The sequence below is a fragment of the Chanodichthys erythropterus genome, chromosome 18 (genome assembly GCF_024489055.1).
Source record: "Chanodichthys erythropterus isolate Z2021 chromosome 18, ASM2448905v1, whole genome shotgun sequence".
In the NCBI taxonomy this organism is placed as follows: Eukaryota; Metazoa; Chordata; class Actinopteri; order Cypriniformes; family Xenocyprididae; genus Chanodichthys; species Chanodichthys erythropterus.
The window spans coordinates 31,657,803-31,685,586 of NC_090238.1; the positions used below are offsets into that span (position 1 = coordinate 31,657,803).

Here is a 27,784-nt window from a genome sequence, read left to right on the forward strand (position 1 = left end):
TTTTGTAAAAAAAAAAAAGGAAAAGTTTATACTGATTCTCTGTGGATCACAATTTGAAAATACCTCCTGAAGGATTGATCAGAGGGCCTGATGTGTGGACCTTATTTGTTCATATCAGGAATCCCAGACTTTGGGAAGAGTCTGAGACTGAAAATTGGTGAAATGACCAAAGTTGTTCCACTACATTTATATATTGTAATGTGCACGCACACACAAGGGATAATATACTGTACTCACTAAATACTGCTCAGGGTATTTGTATCAATACAGTGAAGCAAATAGGATTCCCCAAACCCATTTTACTACAAAGGTAACACCCTGTTCATTCATCCTTTTTAGAGATTAGCATCTCCAGTGCTATGACTTTAAACAGGAAAACGAAGAGTAAATGGTTATTGTGATCTCTTTTAGAGTCACAAAACGAATGAGAAATAGTAAAAAGCTGTAGCTGTTTGCTTATACTCAGGAAAAATAGAAAATATGGCTCAAAACATTTTAGGTGTTTGAAAGAAAAAAGATATTTGAAAGACATACTCTACATTATTTAAATTCACAAAGTACTTAAGGCTCATATACTTGGTCACCCGAAAATAGTTCATTAGACTACACTAAAAGATGACAGTGAGTTGCTGAGGGATCTCTAGTATCCTAATAGAGAAGGAGGAATAGTCTGTGGACTTGTGTAAACCAGTCTGTAGGATGACTCAAATATAACTCTCAAATCTCTGTTAGTGTGAGCTTAATCATTCCTCCCATTTCCTCCATCTGGATCTGGAAGGTGTCCTCGTTGGAGTAGTGCTTGACGATGTTATCATCCATGTTTACCATGATCCTAAAACGAAGCAGAGATGGTGGAACAGCTAAGTTTTACCCCTGAATGACTATGGTTCAGTGACTAATCAACGGACATGTGGGATACATTCAGAAAAATACATTTGAATTAAATTTATGGTCACACTTTAGATCAGGATCCAATTCTCACTATTAACTGTGACTTTTGCCTCAGTAAACTACTAATTACTGCTTATTAATATTTAGTAAGAACTGTTTTAAATATGTCTTTAGTAGCTTTCTGAGCCTTGAAATTGTTAATTATCTTGCTGTCAATGCAGGCTTCACTGAGCCATCGGATTTTACAAAAATATCTTAATTTGTGTTCTGAAGATGAACGAAGGTCTTATGGGTGTGGAACGAGTAATTAACGACAGATGATTTTTGGATGAACTAACCCTTTAAGTTTAGGTATTAGGTAGGATTAAGGGATGTAGAATATGATCATGAAGAATAAGACATTAATATGTGCTTTATAAGTACTAATAAACAGCCAATTTCCTAGTAATATGGGTGCTAATAAGTAACTAGTTAATAGTGAGAATTCGATCTTAAACTAAAGTGTACTAAACTAAATCGATTGACAGCATTGTCTCTCTTACCCTTTCTTGCATTTCTTGAAGACTTTTCCCATCTTCTCAAGAGGAACTTCATATTTCTCTGAAATCTGGTGGAGAGAAAAACGATTAACAGGTGCCAGAAGTAACACTTTACATTACTGCATCTATTTGACATATATGTTATTGTTATTTACATAGCAATGGATCATTTTAAGCATCTCAGCACAATAATTATGAAGTGTTTCTGTATTTCTTTGCAAGTACACTATGGCCATTCGAAGTACACTTTTAGAATGGCCAGAAGAATCACTATGACTCAATACAAGCAGGTCACTATAAAACATTCAGGAAATCTGTCTTGAAAAGCACAGGCAAATTTCAAACGATGCTATTTTGAAGAATGTTAACTAGACAGTTTTGGTTACCACTGCCTTTACTTGCATTGCATGGGGAAACACTGAGAAATTTCTCGAAATATCTTCTTTTTTTGTTTTGTTTAAGGTTTGAAACAACATAAAGTCAAGTAAATGATGACAGAATTTAAATTTTGGGGTGAAATATCCCATTAAAATAGTAATTTGTGGTGAGTAATGCAATATGCACATATTAAATGAAACATTTGTAGACCTAAGCACATTTTCAAGCCAACTAGTATCAAAGTTCATCTTATTTCGGGATACGAGTGGTTCAGCTTAATGTTTTCCCAACCCCCCTGATGTTATCCCAAAATTCCCTTTCCTCATTCTCATAGCTAGCTGAAGTGTTGCAATGCTTGGAAAGCCTTCTGTTATGAACGCCACACAAAAACACGTACCTGTCGCAGGACCCTGTGTAGCCCATGCCACAATTTATTAGCTGGATGTGTTTTTAAGGCAGTGTGATTCATGTTGTGGCCTCCTGCTATGGTTTAATGCAGACGGCCTGTTGACAGTCAATCTCCTACTATGTAACGCAATGTCCCTATTAAATCACCGTGCTTCAGATTCTAATTTCAGGGACTTTTCTTCACTGACCACACTTCTCTGGCCCTGTTTTCTTTTCTTTTTTCCTGAATTTCTCTGGGAGGTGCTGTGCTGCATTAGAAACGCAGCTGTGGGTTTGGATGGGATGTATAATTTTTGGGTGGGAGCTCTCTTGGAAACAGTATTTGTGTGTGTTATTGTCTGTGTGGTGCAATTAAAGGATGCATTACTAAACAAAATTATACCGTTACAATGCTTAGAACTTTGAATGTTTTTTCTCCATTCTCTCTGTGACCATGTCCTTAAATAACTCTCCACTAAAGGCACTGAAACATTAGAATTTTATTAGTTAAATTAGATTTAGATCCCCTAATGAAATGTGAGTGGCTCTTGCCTGAAATGAAAGCTCTAGCGTAAGTTCTGCCAGGAAGACTCAATGTTACGTCACCTATTAGTTTAGATCTAACCAATCATTATCTTACACTTGGAGTATAAAAGATTGCTGACACATGTTTGAGTCTGCAGATGCTGACGCAAACCTTCACCTCCATCCTCCCCACCACCACCAGGATGGTCCCTGTCTATACCTCCCAGGGGGTCCGCTACGTTTCACAAGTTTGTTTCCTCATAAAATCTTTAAAATAATAAGGTTAAGCATATTTGTCTTACTGTCCGCTGAGGAGGGGCTCGAGGAAGCAGCTTCAACTGAAGCTTGGATATACCCTCCAGGGACTACTAGTGCCTGGAAGAGGAGTACGATAGATGAGATGCCTAAATTATGTGGTGGAGTTCGGCAGGTGGAGGGATATCGAAACAACTGATGCCAGAGTAGGGTGAGTAGCTGCTTATATGCTCTGGTCGTTAATTGAAAGATTAGGGTTCCCTCCTCTTGAAATTATGTTTGAATTTCACTAATTGAAAGATTAGATGGGTTCACTCTTCCCAAAATTGTGTTGTGAACTTCACTTAGCTAATTATAACCAGAGAGTTAAAAGAGTCGCGTTGGAATTCCCACTCGTCTTCAATGAATAGTAAGCCCTGAAAAATCCAGCTAAAACCAGCCTAAGCTGGCTACCAGAAGTAGCTGGTTTTAGCTGGTCTCCTAGCCTGGCTTAGCTGGTCAAGCTGGTCTCCCATCCTGGGTTAGCTGGTGTTCAGCTGGTTTAAGCTGGTCTCCTAACCTCCCAGTCTCCTAGCTAACCAAAACCCGTCTAAAACCAGCTATGACCAGGCTGGGAGACCAGCTAAAACCAGCCTGATCAGCTTAGGCTGGTTTTAGCTGGATTTTTCAGGAGGTTTGTCCCCCTCAATGCCTATGGTGGTTACGGCCCTGCTTTCAACCACTTCTGTCCTGATTTCTTCAAGGAGAGGGTCTATGGGTGGGTAAATGTATGGTTTTTTTTTTTCAGATCTTTCGATCTAATAGATGACATAAGCTTGCGCAATTAACATATGAATGCACGTAAACAATGAAAAACATGCAGAGAGCATCAGCTTTCATTTCTGCTCTGATAGCTACAAAACTACGCTGAACGCTTGTGAGTGTATGTTAGAAATAAGGAATGACGAGAGAACATTGTGTTTGGTATGTTTTCCGTCTTTAAACCAAACATGGGTCTTCAGCCGACAAAGTTTAAACCCTGTCTGGCTAGCACTCTTCCCATAATGTCTATGAGTTAGGTCAGTAGGCAGAGAGTAGGCGGTCTTTTTTGGTTGTTTGAACACATTCGACCACATGAGCGTTTATGAAAGCAATCTTTTCAACTACCCCTGAAAGAGGTCAAAAGTGGACAATCTCAAAATGTTTTAGACCTCGTTTACACCTGTATTTAGCGTCGTCCACTTGTGATCCGATCAACCAAAAAGCATCTTAATACCAGGTGTAAACAGGGCCTTAGTGCTTTTAGCTCACTTCTATTAGTTTTATCATCATCCAAGGGAAATAATCTTTAATTATGCTATTTTATGGATACTTTTTGACGTCCTCTATTTTGGATTTATGTTTTACACCGAGCTCATCGCAATTCATTATGGGAAAGTGTGTTCACATTCCTAACCCATATGAGCAAAAGTGATAGTGATGCTTGCCTTTGCAATGACAATGTTGAATGTGGACATCTGGGGAAAAGAGAAGTGAACTCACCGCTTCCACTAGGCCTTTTACAGTAGGAGTTTTCAGCATGAGAGCATCAAACACTTCCTCCGTCTCCTTGCGCACATACAGCAAAACTGCAAAGGCAGAGAAATGTGGTCAGCTATATGGTCACTCATGCACAAACTGCAAGCCCAGTTTTCTTGAAACCAAAATAAACCAGAAAGTATCTGCCAAGACTTTCATGTGGCAGATGATTTGATATGTTTTTCTAATGCATGCCTTTAATGACTTTGTATCTCACATGCTGTTCCCTGTAGTTGGGGTTGCTGCTCATGTCTATAAACACTATGCCGCCCCCCTCCCCTTTCACCCAAAAACCCCAGAAGGACTGGGCAGCATCCCAAGACATTACTGGGAACAGTGAAGGGAGTTTCAGTGATGTGGACAGTCCGGAGTACATAGATTACAAACATTACATCCTATTCCTAAGCTGACGTGTTGCCTTTGGCGAGAGGTTTGGTTGAATAGATACAAACACGCACCAACCCTCCCACACAAACCCACACATGGCTGACCATGACTGCTATTCAAGAGGCAAACAAGCAGGGCCAGAAAGAGACAAGGTTTCGTGTTGGGAGGGCTAGCAGCCTCCAATGACCTGCAAATTCCTATTCTTTTTTACCGAATCCCACAGATGTTTGGTTCTGCATTCTTTGTTGAAGTGATCTAAGCAGCAATGATCACCTCTGAAATGCTAAGACACACTGGTCTATAATTAGGACCTATCAGGGTACAAACAATAACCTTGTTCCAAAACCTACTACCTACATTGGCAACTGCCTTCTAAGGCAGCATCCTAATGTCATGGAACCTCATAAGTGACTGTGGAATAATTGGTAGAGTGACATGGCATGTCACATGAATAGTGCCACACACATGCAAGTGATTTCAGTAAAGTTAGATATTTGCATGTTGCAAAGCTAATGCTGCAGTACTCTAATTGATGACATAGCGCACAAATAATCTGAATGAAAAACAATATTTTAACATGTGTTATTAATATTACTATTATAATTATTATATTTTTACAATTACTAGATTAGAATATTGACTTATTGAATATTATTATATTTTATATACTATTTTAATGACATTTTGAAGTTCTGAAGAAAGTATATTTAAAATCAACTGTCTGCTATCTTTTTTTTTTTGGAAGCAGCTAGTTTTTAGCAGCAATAGATGCTATGTACACTAAGTGCAAATAGCAATAAATTCTATTTACATTTTGTGTAAATAGCAATTAGATGTAATTTACACTAAGTGACAATAACAGAATTTTCTTAGCGATATTCTACACTAAGTGAAAATAGCGATAGATTCTATTTACACTATATAAAGTAGCAGTTCTTTGCAAATAGTTGTTAGATGCTATTTATAAATAGTGGCAGATACTATTTGTACAGTCTCAGTATTGTTGTACATTAATAGGATACAATAACAGAGAATAAATGACTACATTTATTAAAATTATTAAATGGATGCTGGCTTATTGGGACAATAAACCCTCCCTAAACATACCCCTAACCCTACCCGATAAATACTTTATTATTGAACACTCGTTAGGTACTTTATTTCCACTTTTCAAATATTTTCTTCATTTTTATTGAAAATGAATGCCTTTCCGATCTGATATGTGATGGGAAAAGAGAGAAGAGCAAGTTGGGAAGATGGTCCTGACTGCAGAACATGAGATCCAGGGGGCGAAGCGTCTCGCTGCAGCCTACGGTGGACATCCAACCCGGCCCACATCCAAGTGTGATGTAAGAAGCCAGGCCCTACAGCCGATTCTTATGATTTTATTGGTCATGTTAATCACAGTACTAACTGCCTACACACAATCCCTAAACCTACCCATCTCCCCCTCCCCTGGATCTGGATCCAACCTCACCCACTGGATCTCATGTACTGCAGTGAGGAGCTTCTTGCCAGATTCAATCGAATGCATCAAAAGGTACTTCCACACACCATACTCCCTATGGCCTACGCCACTGCAGATGTTGAGTGGCGCGCGTCTTTTTTAATCTTGTGTGGTCCAACCAGACATTAGTGGGCGATGTTAGTGTAAATAGCCTTTGTCAACAAGACAGGCTATTTACACTTAGTGCAAATAGACACTATTTTTGTTTTTTTTACCAAGCTTGTTGCAGTGCATTATGGATTACATTCTGTTTTTGAATTTGTTTAAAACGGGGCATCTTATGCGGTATCTTACATAGGCAGTGAACTAGTTTTTGGAAGACAGCAAATGTGTTTTGAATTAGGGTGTTTTTGTGTGCGGTTACTCACAGGCAACCAAACAGCTTTGCACCATACTATAGTGCCAACATTACTGAAATAAACAGAAATACCCCAAAAAAGGGACAAAACAAATGACATACAACCCAGTTCCAGTTAAAACACACCTCTTTTGGGTTCATCCATCCTTGCCAGCTTATTGGGAGGTGATCCAAACTCCTCCTCAGAATAAGGTAATCTCTTCATAGCTGAGCTAAAGAACATAAGGGAAAGAGGAAGAGTGAAGAGACGAGGAGGGAGATGCAGCAGATGAGTGTAGTTCTGAGAAAACCACAATCCCAGTAGAAAAAATGTGGCACTAACTAGTACATCATTACCAATGAGACAAACAACACCTGCACATTTCCTGGAAACGCTGTACAGGGAGCAGCGCTCCAGGGCAAAGCTAAAGGCTGTTTGCTCTATAATGCACATTTTGAACCCTCCACCTGTCTTGAATAAGCATTGCTTACCAAAATGTATTCAGACACCTTGAACATTTCATTCATTATTTCAGTTTATTCACTATAGTTTAAAAAATGTTAATAAAATATGACAGAATTAAACTGTGTCAGAAAAACATAAAAATGTCAGATAACACTTAAGCAAAACATTGTCAGGTCAAAGTGTCTGAATAATTTTTGGTTCCAAATTTGTATCAATTTTACTGGTAGTCCACTGTATGAAGAATATTTGGGTATAATATGTCACAGTTTACTTTATTTTGCTATCCTCACTTATATAAATGAACTATAGTGTCCTGCACCCACTAGTAAAAATATATAAAAAATGTCAGAATAATTTTGGGTTTGACTGTAAATGAGCACAAAGAAGGTAAGAGACAGATACGTACCCCTCCTCTGAGTCCTCTGGTGAGAAAGACTATAATGAGAAAAGACACAATAGATTATTAACAAAATATATTGAGACATTTTAATAGTTAATTAACATTTGTTAATAAATACCTTTATTATTTCAGGCATTATAGAGTTATTATGCCCAATGGTGCATAAAGAGACAGCCCAGTTATATAAATTAAAGTTTGGCCTATAATAAAAGATTATATAAACATACAATAATGTTCAAACATTTGGGGTCAGTAAGATTATTATTATTATTTTATTAAGAAGGACAATTTAAATTGATCAAAAGTGACAGCAAATATTTTTACATTGTTACAAAACATGTATCACAGTTTCCGCAAAAATATGAAACAGAATGTTTTCAACATTCATATAATAATAATAAATGTTTCTTGAGCAGCAAATCAGCATATTAGAATGATTTCTGAAAGATCATGTGACACTGAAGACTGGAGAAATGATGCTGAAAATACAGCTTTGCCATCAGGGGATAATATTTCACAATATTTACTGTATATTTAATCAAATAAATGCAGCCTTGATGAGCATAAGAGACTTCTTTCAAAAACATAAATCAAATAAAACTTACTGACCCCAAATTTTTTAGTAATAATGTACTGGATATTTACATGAAGCTCTTATTGGAAAGTCTTCAAAAATGTTACATTTTAATTTTACTTAATATATTTTAATGTAGGTGTAAAATTAAACATTCAGCTGATCTTTAGCTTCTAAACTTCATTATTTTATTCCACAAAAATCTGTTTGTAGTCCCCTGCTGAAGAGCCCTGGGTTAAACCATTAACACATGCTAACATTTAACCTACTTGTGATGATTAATGATGTGCTCATCAATTCAGGCCAACTTTCTTTCTTTTTATTTACTTATTTAATTATTATCATAATTTATTTTTTTTTGCTTTAGGTCCATACTGCAATGCAAACTCAATACAAAAGCTTTCAGACTCCCAGAGCATAAAACCGACCATTCAGAACAACTGAATCAACACAGGTGCATAAGCACATAAAAGCACATTAACATCCTTCCATGGCTCTGAACTGGCTTCACTGGCACTAGAAAAGTAAGGTAAAGTTCACATTTATTTGCGTGATTTTAGCGAAGAGTAAATAACCAGAAGGTTTATTTTTGGCTCTAGATATACTCTGGGCTTCAATGTCACACAACTACTGATGATCAAAGGTCATGTTTAAGGACAGTGTCTAACATTTGCTTTCCTACAGAACTGGGAGTCATGTGATATTAGCCGTATGGGTGAACAAGTTTGTGAGTCAAAGGTGGAGGGTGAAGTTAAAGGAAGAGTTCTAACCAAGAAACTGAACTGATTTTAAAAAAATAACTTCCGGGTCTAAGAACCACACTGATGTTGAAGCACCTAGCCCTGGCTGTAAGTCTAAACTTGACAATCTGTAAACTTGTCCCTCAAATCTGATTGGTTGATTGGAATGTTGTTCCGAACATGTTGTACTTGGTAAAATCACGTACACCACTGATGTGTATGGCACTTGGTAACCTGAGTGGTACTCTGAACAAAGCTGGCAGCATGTTTTGATTCGTTAGAAAATCGTGTGTGGGCTTAAGATGTGATTCCTTGCCAAGAACTGTCTGATAACAGCCAAACCCATGCCATAAATGCCAGATTTCATAACAGTGAGAAACGACTATATTCCTTCCAACTGACTGCATCATTCCGGTCACCATGACCCAACGACAATCTGCTGTTTCTGTGAAATGTCACAGTAGTCTGTACTCACACATTGCAATAAATAGCACTAAAATGATGCTGATATGCGTTTACGCAAAGCCACGTGTATGTGGACGATAATAGGGAACTGAATTGATTCTTTTAGGGGGCTTCATCATTTAGATAATTAATCCTTCTGGCAAGAGACCACAAATTCTAATTTAAAAAAATAATAATAATTTTGTTAACTCTTCAAAGGTTTTTTTAATAATTAAAAAAAAAAAAAAAACACTATAATGTCAGATTGCTACTTTTCTTAATTTGATATAACTGAAAATAAAAATTCTAATTCAAAAACAAAGTTAAAATTCACTGAGGTTTGCTTTAAAAAGTAATTCAGGGAACCTGATACCACAACTTAAATAAATGCATGGTTAGTCAAAAATCTAAATTTATTGTTTTAATTAAACCTCATTTCATTAACTAAATATCACCTCTAATTTAAACTCAAATTTCTGATTATACATATTTTTATAAGTTAATTTGCTTTTTTTAAATTGGGTTGTAGTAATGTAATGAATTTATCTTGATAACTTCGGAAATTAGGCAGTGGATTTCTAGTTCCCAGAATGCTTTGCATAGGACTGGATAAGGAGAATAAATGTTGAAATGAAGTGTTAAAGGGTTAGTTCACCCAAAAATGAAAATTGTGTCATTTATTACTCACCCTCATGCCGTTCCACACCCGTAATACACTGATTCATTTATGATCCGAAGCTTCCTAAAGCAGTGTTTTGAAATCGGCCATCACTATATAAGTCGTTATTTAGGTGTTTTTGGCGCACCAAAAATATTCTTGTCGCTTTATAATATTAATATTGAACCACTGTACTCACATGAACCGATTTAAATATGTTTTTAGTACCTTTATGGATCTTGAGAGAGGAAATGTCATTGCTGGCTATGCAGGCCTCACGGAGCCATCGGATTTCAAATAAAATATCTTAATTTGTGTTCTGAAGATGAACGGAGGTCTTACGGGTGTGGAACGACATGAGGGTGAGTAATAAATGACAGAATTTTCATTTTTGGGTGAACTAACCCTTTAATTTATTTGTTTTTAGTGAAGGGAAAGACCTGCTAATGTTTAATACCGCTATGTTTGACATTTAAAAGAGTTTCTGTAAAGGTTTTGTGGTTACTTTTGTGCTGAAGAGTTATTTGTTCATTAAGTATACATGTTAACTAAGTTATGTTAGCATGTGCCATGATATCTGTTGAAATAGATCAGATTAATTGGTTCAGGGCTACAACTCTGGTAGTTGGAGCAACTTAATTTTTTGAGCAATCAACTTAAAAATATGTGTTTATGCCACAAATTATTAAGTTCCTCTAACTCAGTGTAGCTTGTTGGTTGAACGTAAATTCACTCAAAGTTTTTCACAAAAAAAACTGATGCAAACTGTTATTGTTGTTTTTGAGCAAACATTAATTTTTAGAGTGTAGGTCAGATGAAATCATTTTAAAAATATATAATCATAATTATAATTTTTTATTATTTATTAATTATTACTAAATTACATAGTCATTTAGTAAATTGTAATTATATGATTTGAATGCTTATTTTTTTACATGTATATCACTTGTTCTCTGGAAATTAAAAAAAAAAAAAAAAAAGTTGGTTAACGTGATTTCACTAAGTGCAACATGTTCATATTTTTTCAACATATTTGTTGATTCTAGAACAACATTCCAAACAACCAATCAGATCTAAGGGATAAGTTTACAGTTTGAGTCAAGTTTAGGTGTTAGGTGCTTCTACATCAATGTTATTTACCTATCATTTCCCTCTGATTTTAGGGTTTCTAAGTTATGGGTAGAGTTTAGGGGTAGGAATCGGGTTAGAACTAAATTCAGGAACGTTGTTCCAGGAACAACAAGATATGTTGATCCAGGAACATGTCTTACAGTGCAAAATCACGATGACCACTTAGGACTTGCAAATGACCTGTTTTGATAACTGACCGATCTGTCTTACTGTTCCAAACCACTGAGTACATTTTCATGCATTTTACACAGTTTGTGTTTAATAACCCGTATTGTATAAGTTCATGTAAACATGGCTAAGCCTTAAAGATAAGATTCGGGGTTGCTAATGCAGAAACTGGAGAGTTAATGCGGTCAAAATGATCCTAAACGATATGACTGTGCTCACATGCTGCAAACTATACATTATCGTACATTCTCCTATCTTCATATCTTATCACCAGTGCTTACATGCAATGTGTCATGACCCACACTGTATAACCTGCATGTCGGCTGTATACCTGTGTAGAGCACAGTGCAGTTGAGTTTCATATCTGACAATGCTGTAAATGTTGAAAGGACCTTTTTTGGTCTGATATGCACTTATTGACCCCTAAAGAGGTAATCTGAAACTTTGTAACGTACAATAGTTACTGTATATCTGCGTATGTGCAAGAAAAAGTGTAAGGATTGGTACTCACATGACGCTGGAAGGTGGAGAAGTGGATGTCGGGGATGAAAAGAACAGGTTGCGTCTCGAACTCCGTCATTGTCTTGAAGACAGTGATGTCGCTGCGCTTGTGCATGAGGGGCACCTTGACATCTGGGCCAACTGAGAAAAAAGGGGCAAGGACAGAGTGAAAAACAAGTCTCCCCAGAGCTCTAGTCTTAAATTTCTACTATAAAGTATGATCGGGTCAGGTAAATTCTATGCTTCAGAGTAAAAACCTGAAGCTGCGCTTACAGTTTACTAATGGAGGGTTGACGTCAGTGCACTTGCCCTTCCTGCGGGACTGTTTCCTCTCCTCATCACGAATCTTGCGTTCTGCACCCTTGTCGCAGAAGACCTTAATCTGGCAGTAAGCGCGGTGGATGGGCTTATTACTGCGGTTGTTGTAGCTGTAGGTGTCGATCTGTAGGTTAAGCGGTAGGCCTTTCACTCCCTTCTGAGAGGAGAAGTCTGTGCTCAGACAATTCACTGAGATGAAGATCTAAGGAGGGAAGAGAGGAAAAAAATAATGTTTGTTACATTATTGGTTACAAAGCAATCCTTGGAAATAGAGTGTATAGACTGTTTAAAAATAATTTTTTTTTACATTTTTGAAAATAAATAGTAAAACCATGAGAAACCACAAAGTGCTCTGAATGCAAATTTAAGTAAAGTAAATAATAAAAAAAGAAGTGTTTTTTTCCTTGACCTTTTTGGTCTGAAACTTTATGCAGAGGTTTTATGCACAGGGTTAAACGTTTGTGAGAGGTGAAATGGGAACACCAGACTGTCATGCCATTATTTGCATTGTATGTCGCCCCCTTTTGGTAACAAAACAGAATTACAGCACATAAAGTTTTTAAGACTGGGTTAAATTTAAATATTCTGGAAGTGCTCTTCCATCACGGTCTTTTAAAACAAATATTAGTTTATTATATGATGAAATAAATATAAATTTAATGCAAACTCTGGCATTTCAAAGATTGATTGTTACTGTTTCATCTATATTAATGTTTTTTTTTTCCTTCCTTTTCCTTTTTTTTTTTTTTTGCTTTTACAAATCAACATCCTGCATGTTAATTTGAATTCAGACACAGAACCGAAATTTCAAAATGCATTCTCAAAACAAATCTGAATGACACACAACGCTGCAGTTCAGAATCTAGAAACAAACGCAAAATTCTTGAAGTATTTTAAAATACTCTTCCCTTTAAAAGTGTGGGGCCGGTATTATTGATTGATTGATTGATTGATTGATTGATTGATTGATTGATTGATTGATTGATTGATTGATTGGAAAGACAGCTCATCTGCTCACCAAGGCTGCAATTTATTTGATCAAGAATACAGTAAAAACAATAATATTGTGATATATTATTATATTATTGTGGTGGCGAAGCTGAATTTTCTGAAGCCATTACTCTAGTTTAATATGCTGATTTGGTGCTCAAGAAGCATTTTTATTAGTAGCAGTATTGAAAACAGTTGTGCTGCTTCATTTTTATTTATTTATTTAATTATTTTGTGAAAACATGATACCTTTTTTCAGGATTATTTGATAAATAGAAAGTTCAAAAGAACAGCATTTACTTAAATAGATTTTTTTTGTAACAATGTAAACTTCTTTACTGTAACTTTGATCAACTGAATGCATTCTTGCTGAATCAAAAAGTATTCAATTCTTTATATATATATATATATATATATATATATATATATATATATATATATATATATATATATATATACACATATTGTGTGTTTGCTTTTGTACAGTTGTATATGTATAACTCTTCGGTTTATTCCTACCACTGTTTCACCAAAGCAAAATTGACTCAACTTTATCCAATGACAGTACAGCATCTTACGTAATAATGAATTATTAACAAAAGACCTGAGACAAAATGAGAATTAGAATTACAAACAAATGGATATTCAACGAATCATCAAATATTTGCACAAGCGTTCACTCAATGCCTGTAATTTCGCAAAAAGTCTGCTAGGGTGCGCCACAAGACCATTCCAGCCATCATTTTACAAACCTATAATTTTTTTGCCCTGTTGTCTCTCTTCACTTTTTGTTTCTCTCTGTCTGAGAATCAAAACCACGCCCACATACAACACTGCCAACAGTCGGCACACTGTAGACTGTGCACACGGATGAGTATCCTACAGCGCAGGCCAATCTTATGATCTGCATCCTGGTTTTAGGACAACACTGCTCACTGCAAAATACTCAATTTCATTCTTTAAACTATGAAATGTTTACTTTAATGGGACCATTTTAATTAGATCAATACACAAATATACGTGACTATTCCTTTAACAGCCTGCTAAGATCCTTCAAAACTAATCAGACAGAGGCAGAAGATTTAAAGCAAAATCTGCTCGTCACTTGGTGACGGGTTTAACCCGACTAGTCTCGACGCACTCGTCGAACAGGATTCCATTAGCCTATCTGTCAGTGCTCACTGTTCCCCCATTAGTGTTTCCTCATTCTTAACACCATTGTTGGGTGCGTCTCCTCATTAACACATCAGTTAAACACAAAAAAGGGCTGGTCAGGCTTACAAATCCTAAACTGTACAAAATAAATAACAGAAAAAGTACTGTCAGCTTATTAGCCAGAAATTTCCCTTAACCCTTAAACACAATGCAATGAAGTTATATAATACAGGTATTATAAAATACAGGTGAAACACCTGTAAAAAATAAATACGAAAAATTCCATCAAAGTAATGCAGTACATTGTGCCCTATTTTTAAGGGGCTTGTTTTTTATAGTGTACTCTAAATATTTTAGCATACATCAACACCTCAACATCAGATTGCTCAAGTAACTAAGCTTAACAAAAATAATCTTGGAAAGCCCCTTCTTCACACTTTCTTAAGATTTTTCTTAACGTCACCTTATATTTGTAGGGTTAAAGCACACTATGATTGTGTTTCCTGAATCAACCCTTTTTTTATACAAATGTTGAGCATCATGTCTATTTTGAGTGTAAATTTCCATCTTGAAAGATCTGTTTTTCATCAGTCATGTCTATTTTAGGATCCTTTATCCACATACCAAGAATTCTAACAGAAGGAAACAATTGAAAAAAATTCACCTTTAACCTTTTAATAAATCTAAAGTCTTTCAGCAGAAAGTCATTTTTCACTAATCTCATATTAAATTCTTTAATGGTTATCGAAATGTGAATAAAATAAAAAGAGCAATAATGTTGTTTATTAATTAAATCTGTCTTACAAAGTGTCCAAAAATGTCTTTACCTTTGCTTCCTCACTGATGTCCCATGTGAATGAAATGGCGTTATATGAAATCTCCTCAATGTTACTGATGGTGTTGAAACTTTCTTTGTAGTCCGCTGTGACAAGACAAGAGAGGCTTTATGAGTATAAGTGAGTATTATGAGATTCACCTTTTGTAAATGAAGGGAGTAAATAGGGAAGGAAATATTTTGGTTGTATCACATTTTTAAATCTCACTTGCAGACATAAAACAGAACTAGACTATAATTAAATGTTTATGAGCTTTTTAGATCAAATCAAGACAGTTAAAGGTAATTAGTTCAACATATGCTGGAAAAAAAACTTTTTGTAAGGCAACATTATAACAAATTTGAAATGTAATATTAAAGGGTTAGATCACCCAAAAATGAAAATTCTGTCATTATTTACCCTCATGTCAACCCGTAAGAGCAACACATCAGTTGAGGTAAACGGTAGCTCAAGCATGTTTGCTTGACGCTTGCGAGAACCAATGAGGTTCATTCTCGTGTTACGCAGCACGTTTGAACCATGAAATCATATAAAGCTATTGAGACTCTTTAGAAAATTTGGACTAAACCGCTTGATTCATTTGGATTAGTTTTACAATCTCTTTATGAACTTTTTGAAGCGTCAAATTGGTAGTTGTGTAGCTGTCAATGGAGGGACAGAAAGCTCTCAGATTACTTCAAAAAGATCTTTATTTGTGTTCTGAAGATGAACCGAAGTCTTTCGGGTGTGGAACGACATGAGGGTGAGAAATTAATTAAGTAATTAGTTAACCCATTTTTGGGTTAACTATCTCTTTAAGTCTCAAAAGGTATGTTTCCCTCAGAAGTCTACCTTCATTGAAAGAAAGATAAAGCTGTGTACCCTTTCAAGCTTTACAATCATCATCTTTCATTTGTTGTGTCATTGGTTGACCCATTGTCTTGTTCCCACCTGCAGCCCCCCTTCCCTGCGTCCAGTTTGTCTCTATGTGTGTTTGCTATCTGTTACTCCACCCTGAACTACACTGAGCCCAGAAAAGCAAAGAGGATTGAAAGTGCGACTAAGATCAGTGAGATCAGAGGTGTACTGATATCCCTCGACGAAGACTCCTTACCAATATCAATGCATCTCTGTTTGGCCGTGTGCTGTCTCGAGTGCCAGTATTTCCAGTGCTTGAGTTGGTCATCTCTGGTTTTCTCCTCTCCAAACACTACCATCACAACACTCTGAAAAACAGCATGGTGTTACTGCTTTCCATAATAGTACACACACTCAAACAAGTGCTCATACACTCAGTGGTCCAAAAAGTATTGACACACTTAAGTCACACTTAAATATATACTAATTTATATATTTAGTATAATACAAAGACTAAAAGGCTAAAGTGTCCAAAGATATTTTGGGGTCAGTTACTTTTTCCAGAACTTTTATTCCTTACATTTAGTTGTTGCAAAGCTTAATGGGTAAACAAATGTATTAAATAATTCTTTATTAAAAGAAAAAAAATAATACATGATTTTAAAAAATGTGTGTTTGGGGGATTTGTGTGTTTCAGGTTTTCGAATTTTGTGGAGACATTTTTTGATCCCCATGAGAGAAAACAACTTATAAAATCTTACAAAATGTTAAAATGCACAACGTTTTCTGTGAGGCTTGTGTTTAGGTTTAGGGTTAAAGAATAGTATGTTTGTTTATGCCATGAACTAAAAAATATAAAAGGTAATTGCAATTGCGAGCTTATATCTCATAATTCTGACTTTTTGTCTCAGAATTGTGAGATAAAAACACAATTTCGAGTTATAAAGTCAGAATTGCGTGATATAAAGTCAAAATTGCATGATATAAAGTCAGAATTGCAAGTTCTAAAGTCAGAATTGTGTGATATAAAGTCAGAATTGTGTGATATAAAGTCAAAATTGTGTGTTATAAAGTCAGAATTGTGTGATATAAAGTCAGAATTCCAAGTTCTAAAGTCAGAATTGTGTGATATAAAGTCAGAATTCCAAGTTCTAAAGTCAGAATTGTGTGATATAAAGTCAGAATTGCATGATATAAAGTCAGAATTGCAAGTTCAAATGTCAGAATTGTGTGTTATAAAGTCAGAATTGCATGATATAAAGTCAGAATTGTGTGTTATAATGTCAGAATTGCGAGTTCTAAAGTCAGAATTGTGTGTTATAAAGTCAGAATTGTGTGATATAAAGTTAGAATTCTGTGTTATAAAGTCAGAATTGCGAGTTCTAAAGTCAGAATTGCATGATATAAAGTCAGAATTGTGTGTTATAAAGTCAGAATTGTGAGTTCTAAAGTTAGAATTCTGTGATATAAAGTCAGAATTGTGTGTTATAAAGTCAGAATTGTGTAATATAAAGTCAGAATTGTGTGATATAAAGTCAGAATTGCAAGTTCTAAAGTCAGAATTGTGTGTTATAAAGTCAGAATTGCGAGTTCTAAAGTTAGAATTGTGTGATATAAAGTCAGAATTGTGTGATATAAAGTCAGAATTGTGTGATATAAAGTCAGAATTGCAAATTCAAATGTCAGAATTGTGTTATAAAGTCAGAATTGCATGATATAAAGTCAGAATTGTGTGATATAAAGTCAGAATTGCAAGTTATAAAGTCAGAAATGCAAGTTATAAAGTCAGAATTGTGTAATATAAAGTCAGAATTGCAAGTTATAAAGTCAGCATAGTGAGTTATAAAGTCAGAATTCTGTTATAAAGTCAGAATTGCGAGTTCTAAAGTCAGAATTGCAAGTTATAAAGTCAGAATTGTGTGATATAAAGTCAGAATTGTGTGATATAAAGTCAGAATTGCAAATTCAAATGTCAGAATTGTGTGTTATAAAGTCAGAATTCTGTTATAAAGTCAGAATTGCGAGTTCTAAAGTCAGAATTGCAAGTTATAAAGTCAGAATTGTGTGATATAAAGTCAGAATTGTGTGATATAAAGTCAGAATTGTGTGATATAAAGTCAGAATTGCAAATTCAAATGTCAGAATTGTGTGTTATAAAGTCAGAATTGCATGATATAAAGTCAGAATTGTGTGATATAAAGTCAGAATTGCAAGTTATAAAGTCAGAATTGTGTGATATAAAGTCAGAAATGCAAGTTATAAAGTCAGAATTGTGTAATATAAAGTCAGAATTGCAAGTTATAAAGTCAGCATAGTGAGTTATAAAGTCAGAATTCTGTGTTATAAAGTCAGAATTGCGAGTTCTAAAGTCAGAATTGCAAGTTATAAAGTCAGAATTGTGTGATATAAAGTCAGAATTGTGTGATATAAAGTCAGAATTGAGTGTTATAAAGTCAGAATTGTGTGTTATAAAGTCAGCATTGTGAGTTATAAAGTCAGAATTGTGTGATATAAAGACAGAATTGCAAATTCAAATGTCAGAATTGTGTGTTATAAAGTCAGAATTGCAAGTTATAAAGTCAGAATTGTGTGATATAAAGTCAGAATTGCAAGTTATAAAGTCAGAATTGTGTGATATAAAGTCAGAATTGTGTGATATAAAGTCAAAATTGACTTATAAAGTCAGAACTGTGAATTATAAAGTCAGAATTGAGAGTTATTAAGTCAGAATTGCTAGTTATAGTCAATTGCGTGATATAAAGTCAGAGTTGCATGTTATAAAGTCAGAATGTGAGATATAAAGTCACAACTGCGTGTTATAATGTCCAATTGTGAGGGAAAAAGACTGATGTTTTTCTCAGAATTGCAAGTTTATATCAAACAATTCTGACTTAATACCTCGCAATTGCATCTTATAAAGTCAGAATTATAAGATATAAACTCACAATTCTGTCTTAATAAGACGCAATTCTGACTTTGTGTGTGTGTGTTTAAATTGTTTTAAAATGAAGGTGCAGTGTCCAAATACAGTTTGGGGAAATCAATCAATCAATCAATCAAAAATAAAATAAAATAAAAATTTTCGTACTCATCTTACCCTGACTTTACAGATGGGGCCGTGCAGCATTTTGCCATTGTCAGTTTCCCTGAGAGTGATTGGATAGAACTGGCCCTTGTTGAGGTACGTCATAGTGCCATCGCCAGACTTCTGTCGGAGAGACTTGGAGGCTTCTAACGTGTATTCAAAATTATTACTGTTGAACAAACACAAAAAAAGGGGTCACCACATAATACATATTTGCATCATCAAACCAAATACACCCATGATGATTTCCCTGTTTGCTATTACACAGAAGAGCTTGTCTTATTTGTTGTAGGCTGGCATTCATTTACCCATGGGCCATGCGCACCTGTCAGGATACACCAGCGACCCTATTCTGTTTACACACGCTCAGCTGATAGAATCTACTAACTCCCAGGAGACTCTTAAAGGGAATGAGGTTTTACTCTGGGGTTTTGGTTTTGGCAGCAAGCGTTTGCGTACCTTGACACTGTGTCAAAACTGCCGTAGTCCTCCTGCGTGATGGAACCCATGCGTAACTGGAGATCCCCTGGGAACGAGAACACCTGTAGCGCACAAAAGAGGGGTGAGAGGGCCTGGCATTAGCGCAAACAACCACCACGCTGCCACGCATTCAGTCAGCGGGAGAAAGCTGATTGCTAAACCAAAGAAAAAACAAACGGCTCTCCCAGCTTCCTGTGTGTGCAAGGTTTTTGTGGAACTATCATTTCTAAGGAAATCCTCCCTCCAGGTTTAAAAAAAAAGAGAAGGTAGAAAGAGGGAGCGGGAATGAGAGCGGGCGAGAGAGAAAAAGAGAAAAGGCCCTGGCTATTATGTGAGAGGAAAATACAGCACTTTATTGTGTAAGAGAGACAATGGCATAATGACATGCTAGCTGCTATTTTGGCATGTTCAAATAAAAATAGGGAGGGGGCTCAGTACAACAATGTCTTTAGAGTCGCCAGGTAAATGAAGTATTGTCTGAGGGTGGGAGAGAGGAGATTTGTGTGTTTGTGTGTGTGTGAACTCACATCTGAGTTCTCGGGGAAGGTCGAGTCTGGGGTGCGTGGCTGTGTGTTCGGGCTAAACTGGTTGTGGGGGAGCTGACGGTCAAATACCACCGTGTGACCGTCTGATTCTGAGCAGTGGGGGTTGGGGACTGTGACGGAGAAACCGTGTGATGGACCCTCGGTCTTCACGGGGTAGTTTGGCACAGCCGCAATGGACACCGTCACCGTAGTGTCAGGTGTGGGGAAAAGGCCTCTCTTGTCCTGGTTGAGCTGGTTCCCTGGAAGAACGATGTTTAGGGGTACTGATTTCAGAACCTGGATTCTGTTCTCCGATGACATTGATGTCTCTTGGAGAGGGACCATCATGTTCCTGTTGAGAATGTGAATAACAAAATATACAATATAAATGTTACAAACATGACCTGTAAACACATACACCTGTGCGTCCACGTTCTTAAGTATAAAGTTTAACGATGACTCCTTTTTTTTAAGAAATGTGTATATTTGCTTCGTTTTAAACAAAATTTAACTACATCATATATATAAATATATATATATATATATATATATATATATATATATATATATGCGAGCAGACACGGCATGATATTTGAAGCATTTAAAGGAAAAGTTCACCCAAAAATGAAAATTTGCTGTTTATTTACTCAGCCTCAGGCCAACGAAGATGTAGGTGACTTTTCATTTAATGGAAGTCAATGGGTACCGTCATTTTGACATTCAAAAAAACATATGCAGACAAAACTAAATTAATACCAGCGGCTCCTGATGATACCTTGAGGTCTTAAAGAGTTGGTTCACCCAAAAATTTAAATAATGTCATTAATTACTCGCCCTCGTGTCGTTCCACACCTGTAAGACCTTCGTTCATCTTCAGAACACAAATTAAGATATTTTTGATGAAATCCGATGGTTCAGTGAGGCCTGCATTGACAGACTTTCAATGCCCAGAAAGCTACTAAAGACATATTTAAAACAATTCATGTGACTACAGTGGTTCTGGTTCAACCTTAATGTTATGAAGTGACAAAAATACTTTTTGTGTGCCAAAAAAGCAAAATAACGACTTTATTCAACAATATTGTGATGGGTGATTTCAAAACACTGCTTCATGAAGCTTTTCGAATCTTTTGTTTCGAATCAGTGGTTCAGAGCATCAAAGTCACATGATTTCAGTAAACAAGGTTATGTTACGTCATAAGTGTTTAGAAATCTCAATGGTTCACCACTGGGGTGAGTGACTTTGGCGGTTTGATACATGCTCTGAACCACTGATTCAAAACAAAAGATTGGTAAAGCTTCATGAAGCAGTGTTTTGAAATCGCCCATCACTAAATATTGTCATAAAGTCGTTATTTGTTTTTTGGCGCACAAAAAGTATTCTCGTCGCTTCATAACATTAAGGTTGAACCACTGTAGTCACATGAACTGTTTTAAATATTTAAATAATTATCTTGTTGTCAATGCAGGCCTCACTGAGCCATTGGACTTTATCAAAAATATCTTAATTTGTGTCCTGATGATGAACGAAGGTCTTACGGGTGTGGAACGACATGAGAGTGAGTAATTAATGACAGAATTTTCATTTATGGGTTAACTAACCCTTTAAGAAGCGAAATGATCAGTCTATGCAAGACACTGAACATTATTTACAACATTTTCACCTCTAATCAACAGTCTTCCTGTAATGACTCACACGTGAGCTGACGCTACACAGTAACATCCCCAGAGTTAAATCAACTCTGCTCAAAGTACATATGGTCCCTCTCTAAATAGTGTTAAAGTAACACTGAAGCACAGTTAAAGTTAATGAGATAATTAAGCAATTAATTAAGTGATGATTGTGCATTAGTGATGAACACCTGCTGTTAACAAGCAGAATCACTGAAGAAAAGAGGAACACAAGAACTATGTTAGAACTTATTAATTGCTTAATTATCTCATTAACTTTAACTCTGCTTTAGTGTTACTTTAACACTATTTAGAGAGGAACCATATGTACTCTGAGCAGCACTGATTTAACTCTGGGGATTTTACTGTGTGTGTGTTTGTTTACAACAGAGAGGGAAGACACTCATGTTACATTGTTCGTACTTATATTTGCTCACCCTGGATCTGGCAACCTATGTATGCGTGATCTCAAGAGATTGACTTTTCAATAGATTCTTAATGTTTCAGCTCCTGCGCGTACGTCACTATGCGACAGGCAGGTTTACCAAGGCTGTGGATTACTAGTAATAATGCTGTAAAAATGTTTCTTGCATAGACCAATCATTTCGCTTCTTAAGACCTCAATGTATCGTCAGGAGCAGCAGGTATTCATTTTATTTTGTTTGCATATGTTTTTTTGAATCTCAAAGTGACAGTACCCATTGACTTCCATTATATGAATCACAGAGGACTAAAGATTTCAAGATGCTAAAACTGTTCTACTGAAGAAAAAAGTCGTCTGCATCTTGGATGGCCTGAGAGTGAGCAAATTAACTCATTTTCATTTTTGGGTGGACTATGCTTTTAATAAAAAGTGCTCTCATGCTTGGAACAGTTTAGCTTGTACACATTTTTGCTACTATAAAGTCACTGATATAGCTTGTGTGTGCTCGGCAAACAGACCAGACAAATCGGTCATACAAATGGTTGTTGACTACATTCTTAATCAATTATTACTGACTGTAATTGCAGTCCTATTAGGGAATAATAAAAAAGAAGGGTCTCATCTTCTCAGTATGGGAAAAAAATGGCATTCATTATTGCATCTTTGATGAGAGCTTCACCTTTTGTTGGGATCCACATCAGAGCCCAGGACGTCAGTCTTTGGATGGGATATTGTTCTCTTTTCCCGCGGCACCTGGGGAAAGTAAACAAACTCTATGTAAGTCTGACCACATCCAATAGCATCAGCTTCACCCATTATATCTGTCAGTGAACATATTTAACAGACTAGGTGGACTTTTGTGAAGTAGAAGGATGTTAGATGTCATTAAATTCATTAATTCTAGAACTACTAGAAATAATAATTATACTCATATAAGCATTAAATAAGTTTAGTTTTGTTTTGTTAAATAAAGTTCCTCCTTCCGTTCATTTGATGTTTCCATTGATCTGTTTTAAGATATTACTAAAAAATGTTTTTTTAATAATTAATAAGGTTACACTTTATTTTAAGTTGCCCTTAAAATTATACAAATAAGTACTGAATAATATTAATTAACATGCTTTCTAATTAGGGTTAGGGCTTTGTTTAGGTTTATTTGCTTGTAATTATGATAATTTACTGTACATGTAAGATGTGTAAGAGGGCCACTGTAAAATAAAGTGTTGCCAATAATAATTTATCAATTAAAATTAATGTAATATATAATAATTCTTTGTATTTTTATTTGCTTACTTAACCTGATATTTTATTGTGTTCAGTGTCTGATTGAATTTTATTTGCTAGTAGAACTTTGAGTTTTAAAAAAGCGCATTACAAATGAATTTTATCATTATTATTGGTGTTAATCTTCTCTTGTTCTTCTCGTACCTTGTAGTAGTCGTATAGCAAACCCAGAGCAGCGGCACTGTCTTCATCTCCATTAATGCTCATCATGGCCTTGGTGGCGGCTGTGAGAGGGTTCTCCAGGAATGACTTCCAAGCCTCATCCTCACTGGTGAAAGGCCGGCGCTGGTTGTAGGCCGGATCATTCGGTAGCACAAGCACCGGCCGCTTACTGTGAGGAACATTTCAGAAAGAGCCATCAGTACTAGACTAACAGCTAAATGAATCTTCAGGCAGACAAAACAGTTAAAAGGAACAAAAAGACAAATCAATCTGAAGATATCATTATAAGATATCTTAGATAGCTATCAAGATAGCATTATTCACTGATGTCACAGTTGACAGAGGAACAGGTTGTCGTGAAAGGCCTTCTTTATCTCAGGATCTGTGACAAAACCGGCCCAAACAACAAATCTCTGCACAGACCACAGCTTCCCGTTTGACAACATGTTTCACTGGCTCTTCCAGTAAGACAGCCATTAAAGTGTCAGAAGGAAATGGTGACTTTTCACTGACTGTGACAAAGTTCATTAAGAAAACCGGTTATGGTCTATGTTCTTTTTGTCATCATTATGTCATTCTCAAGAGTACCTTCATCTATTACCTCTAGACAAAGGTGGCTTACAGAGATTGAATATACTCTGATCCAGCTGTGCTTATTAAATGTTTATACAACAGTTCTGGTCTTTGAATCTGATTGGCTGAGATGTCTTTCCAGCCATGTGATATTCTACCAGTATCACCATTTGTATGCTTGCAGCATTCCTAACAGCAAGTATGCCGAACAATTAATTTTACGAGATAATTTTACAAATACTACTATTGTTGTGTCATGGAATGTAGTTTTAAGAGTTTTTTAAGACAAAAATGTAGTTGCCTATTTTAAAATGTGCTTCAACTTTTTCGGAGATGTGAGATGTGTGACTCTTATGTAGTGGTTAAACATGAGGTATAATTCATTTTGGGTATACCAAACTGGCAATCTTTGCTGTTATTAATCAATTACAACAACTTGTTCCAGATGAAGTCAGTTTAGCTAAGGGCAATGTTAAGTTTCATAACTTTATATTTATTTAACTTAAAATCTGCACTGACTAAAGTGCTGCTTTTGTACGTTTGACTGAACTGTTTGCTTGTGTTTATTTCCAATTGTACAAACTTATACTTTTATAATGTCTATTATTGTTTAATAAATATTTTATTTTATACAAATAATATGTCGTATTTCGTATTAAGAAAGTTAGTGTTTGTGATTTCGACTTCACTCGTAAGTTACATAAATACGCCATTAAATGGCAGCATAGACTGTTTATCAGTTAGTCAAATGCAAAGACTTTTATATTGAAAGGTTGTAAACAAGGACGTTATTTTTTACTTACAACACATAAGATGCAAATGAAGTGACTAGGCTGTCACGGGGAATCCCCTTAACTGGTAAGACAAAGATATCGCTCTCCTCAATGGACATACAGACTGATTTTGTTGTTTTTGAATACAAGATTGACCTGAAGAATCTCAGATGCAAGTAATTCACCATACAGCACTAGCCTCGAGTAACGTTACCTTATTGCTTTTATAAAACGGTTATCACACAATACCAATATTAAAGTTAAATATATGTATCAATGCTACTTTACTTTTCAAATAAAATCACTAAATGCCTTCCTTCCGCTGGGGAACAAAAATAGTTTTTCTTCAAATAAGAACATTATGTTTGTCGCTAAGGGTGTTGCGCAGTGATACCAAAGGAAGGCTGAATAAGTCCCGCCTTCTAAATAAGAGCCAATCGCCGACTGGTAAAGTCACGCGTCACTGCAACAGCCGTTAGAAGCACCGGTTTCTATAGAAACAGTCAGACGCGCGCCTCGGAAACACGGCTGAAGAGGTCTGCGCATGCGCATTTTGTCATGATTCGAGCGTTTGGATAAAACATTTATAAGACAGCTGTTGTCAGATTTCATTGGTGATTTCAAATATAAAATGTAATCGTAAGGTTGGCGAACAGTTTTGGAGAATTTTATGTTTCCCCATTCAAAGAGATAGGGCATGATGCCCAGGATGCCCGAGAGGCGTTTCAAAGATGGCCGCCGAGTGAAATGACTTGTCTAAAGGGACTTTGGTGATACACAGAACCATTGGGAGAAGCAGTCATAGTCCTGGTTTATCGTGAACAAAACGGCTATTGACCAATAAAAATCAAGTACTGGAACTAACCGTTTTATAAACTCACTTAGTTGATTTATCTCTCATAACCAATACAATAAGTTTCAATGAAACAACTCAGCATTCTTTCATTGCTAGGTTTACTGTCAACATGAGATTTGCATCCGTGGTAGAAGAAAGTAATTCCACACAAAAGAGGGTTTTTAAAGACACTCCGTTGTTGTTTCTGTCTTTTTTTACACACTTGTGCTGTTGAACTGTTGTATAAACACAATATCACACTTGTAGCCGTGTGATATGGCTCTATATCAGCACGAATCACATCTGTGCTGATATTTATGTGTTGAAATATCTGACAACAACATAAAGGCAAAGTAGAGTTTATTTATTATTACTTATTTTTCAACTTGGGTAGGCGAGAAGGGCGAGGTTATGGTGGGGAACTCTGCCATAAATGTGACTTTTTAAAATTAAATCTACTGTATTTAAGCACATTCATTTTTTTAAGATGATCAAGTTTTAGAATATAAACTTAAAAGTATAAAATAAATGGCTTCATCCTGATGATGGTTAGTGTCTCTTGGTTTACTTGTCACACAACACTGTAGTAGCCTTTAATAAGGGAATGAATCCATATTGAGTTGCTATGACAAAACTTTGCATCCAGATTAGTTAACGCAAACAGATTACGAGTAATTTGATAACTAATTGTACCATTCTTTCTCCTTGTTTGATTTTAGCTTTGCAACCTGATAGATCCGTTATCCTGGGACAATAAAACCTTGTGGACACGCAATCCCACTTCTAAAACAAAAGAGGCGACCAAGCGCGAAATTAATAATGATGTGTTTGTGCCCACATCCGCCAAACTCCAAACACTATCTAAGGAGATTTTTAGTTTTCCCTTCAGGATTCACAGATAAAAGGTCTCACTTTGCTTACACTATGGTAATGGTCGTCAACAAAGTTCTGTTTGCACGTGAAAAAGCTCCACCAAAGGGGAAATATTTTGGGTATACACTTTGGTGCTTGATGTTCTTTAAAACAGTTTCTGAGAATTAAAAAAATAGGATATTCTGTTTAGATTCGCATGCTTTAAACTGTACAACAAGCTTAAACACTGTTCCTAAGAAATTGCCAACGCTTAGAAAGCAGGCTGTTTCAATCACCTCTTACAAAACAAAATTTGACAAAAATTTGATCAATTCACAAAATTTTATCAATCATAAAACAATATAATCCATAAATTACAATATGTAATTACAACAATATGTCCTGCAATTACAACATGTTGTATTATATAAAAACTTAACAATTTCAGCCAATATGTGTAATCAATTATTACCTTTCCAAAAACACAGATGTTGTTTCCAGCTGTATCTACAGAAGCAGCCTTATAATAATTGCTTACAAAAATGTCAAGCTTCCACAAGTGTCCCATTTAGACTCAATGTACTCAATGAATGTAATTTCACTCCAAACAAGGAAAATTAACGCACAAAACAAAACAAATAACACGCAAATCTAACAAACGGAGTGCTGCGCTCGTAACTCCCGTGGCAGGTGCAGATACACCTGTGACCGGAGCAGGTCTGAACATGACAGGTGAACTGAAGAGCCCAAACAGCACAACTGTGTAGCGGAATCGGCTCTCGGCTGTCAGACCGACTTCTCGTGGTAAGCCACATATTCTCCAGAATTAATGAGACAAGCGGCTAAAGAGAGGCTAATCTTTGTCAGTTCCAGCAAATAAGCCAGTGTTAAGCAGTAAATAGTGCATTATATCTCAATCATGGGATCCTTTTCTGTTGATCGGATCATCCCTTGGTAAACTATGGACCTACAGTGGTGAACTTACTTGTCATGATCCTGTGACATCTCTTATGGTCGAACTGGACTTTCTAGTTGGTACTGTAAATCCGATCCTTCTTCTTCTTGTATGGAGAAAGGTTTACAGAATGGGATGAGGGCAGTGTTAGAATTGCCTGTATGAGAACGGGTTTTGTTGGCTTT

The 27,784-nt window shown here is 36.0% G+C and overlaps 2 protein-coding genes across 2 annotated transcripts in view; one reads left to right on the forward strand and one right to left on the reverse strand.

Annotated features, from left to right (window-relative positions):
* Window positions 1–27,744, reverse strand: grhl1 (grainyhead-like transcription factor 1). The gene is made up of 15 exons (XM_067368342.1): window positions 27,630–27,744; window positions 23,594–23,780; window positions 22,845–22,918; window positions 20,074–20,422; window positions 19,526–19,608; window positions 19,079–19,235; window positions 16,238–16,349; window positions 15,136–15,230; window positions 12,119–12,365; window positions 11,856–11,986; window positions 7,636–7,664; window positions 6,911–6,996; window positions 4,497–4,582; window positions 1,434–1,498; window positions 1–832 (listed from the first exon to the last, which is right to left on the reverse strand). The coding sequence occupies exons 1-15, from the start codon at window positions 27,647–27,649 to the stop codon at window positions 718–720; spliced, it is 1,836 nt and encodes a 611-aa protein (XP_067224443.1). The 5' UTR covers window positions 27,650–27,744; the 3' UTR covers window positions 1–717.
* Window positions 2,926–27,784, forward strand: part of ywhaqb (tyrosine 3-monooxygenase/tryptophan 5-monooxygenase activation protein, theta polypeptide b) — a 78,215-nt gene continuing 53,356 nt past the window's right edge. The window contains exon 1 of the mRNA XM_067368344.1: window positions 2,926–3,186. The gene's annotated coding sequence lies outside the window, so the exon portion shown is untranslated. The remainder of the gene's footprint in view (window positions 3,187–27,784) is intronic.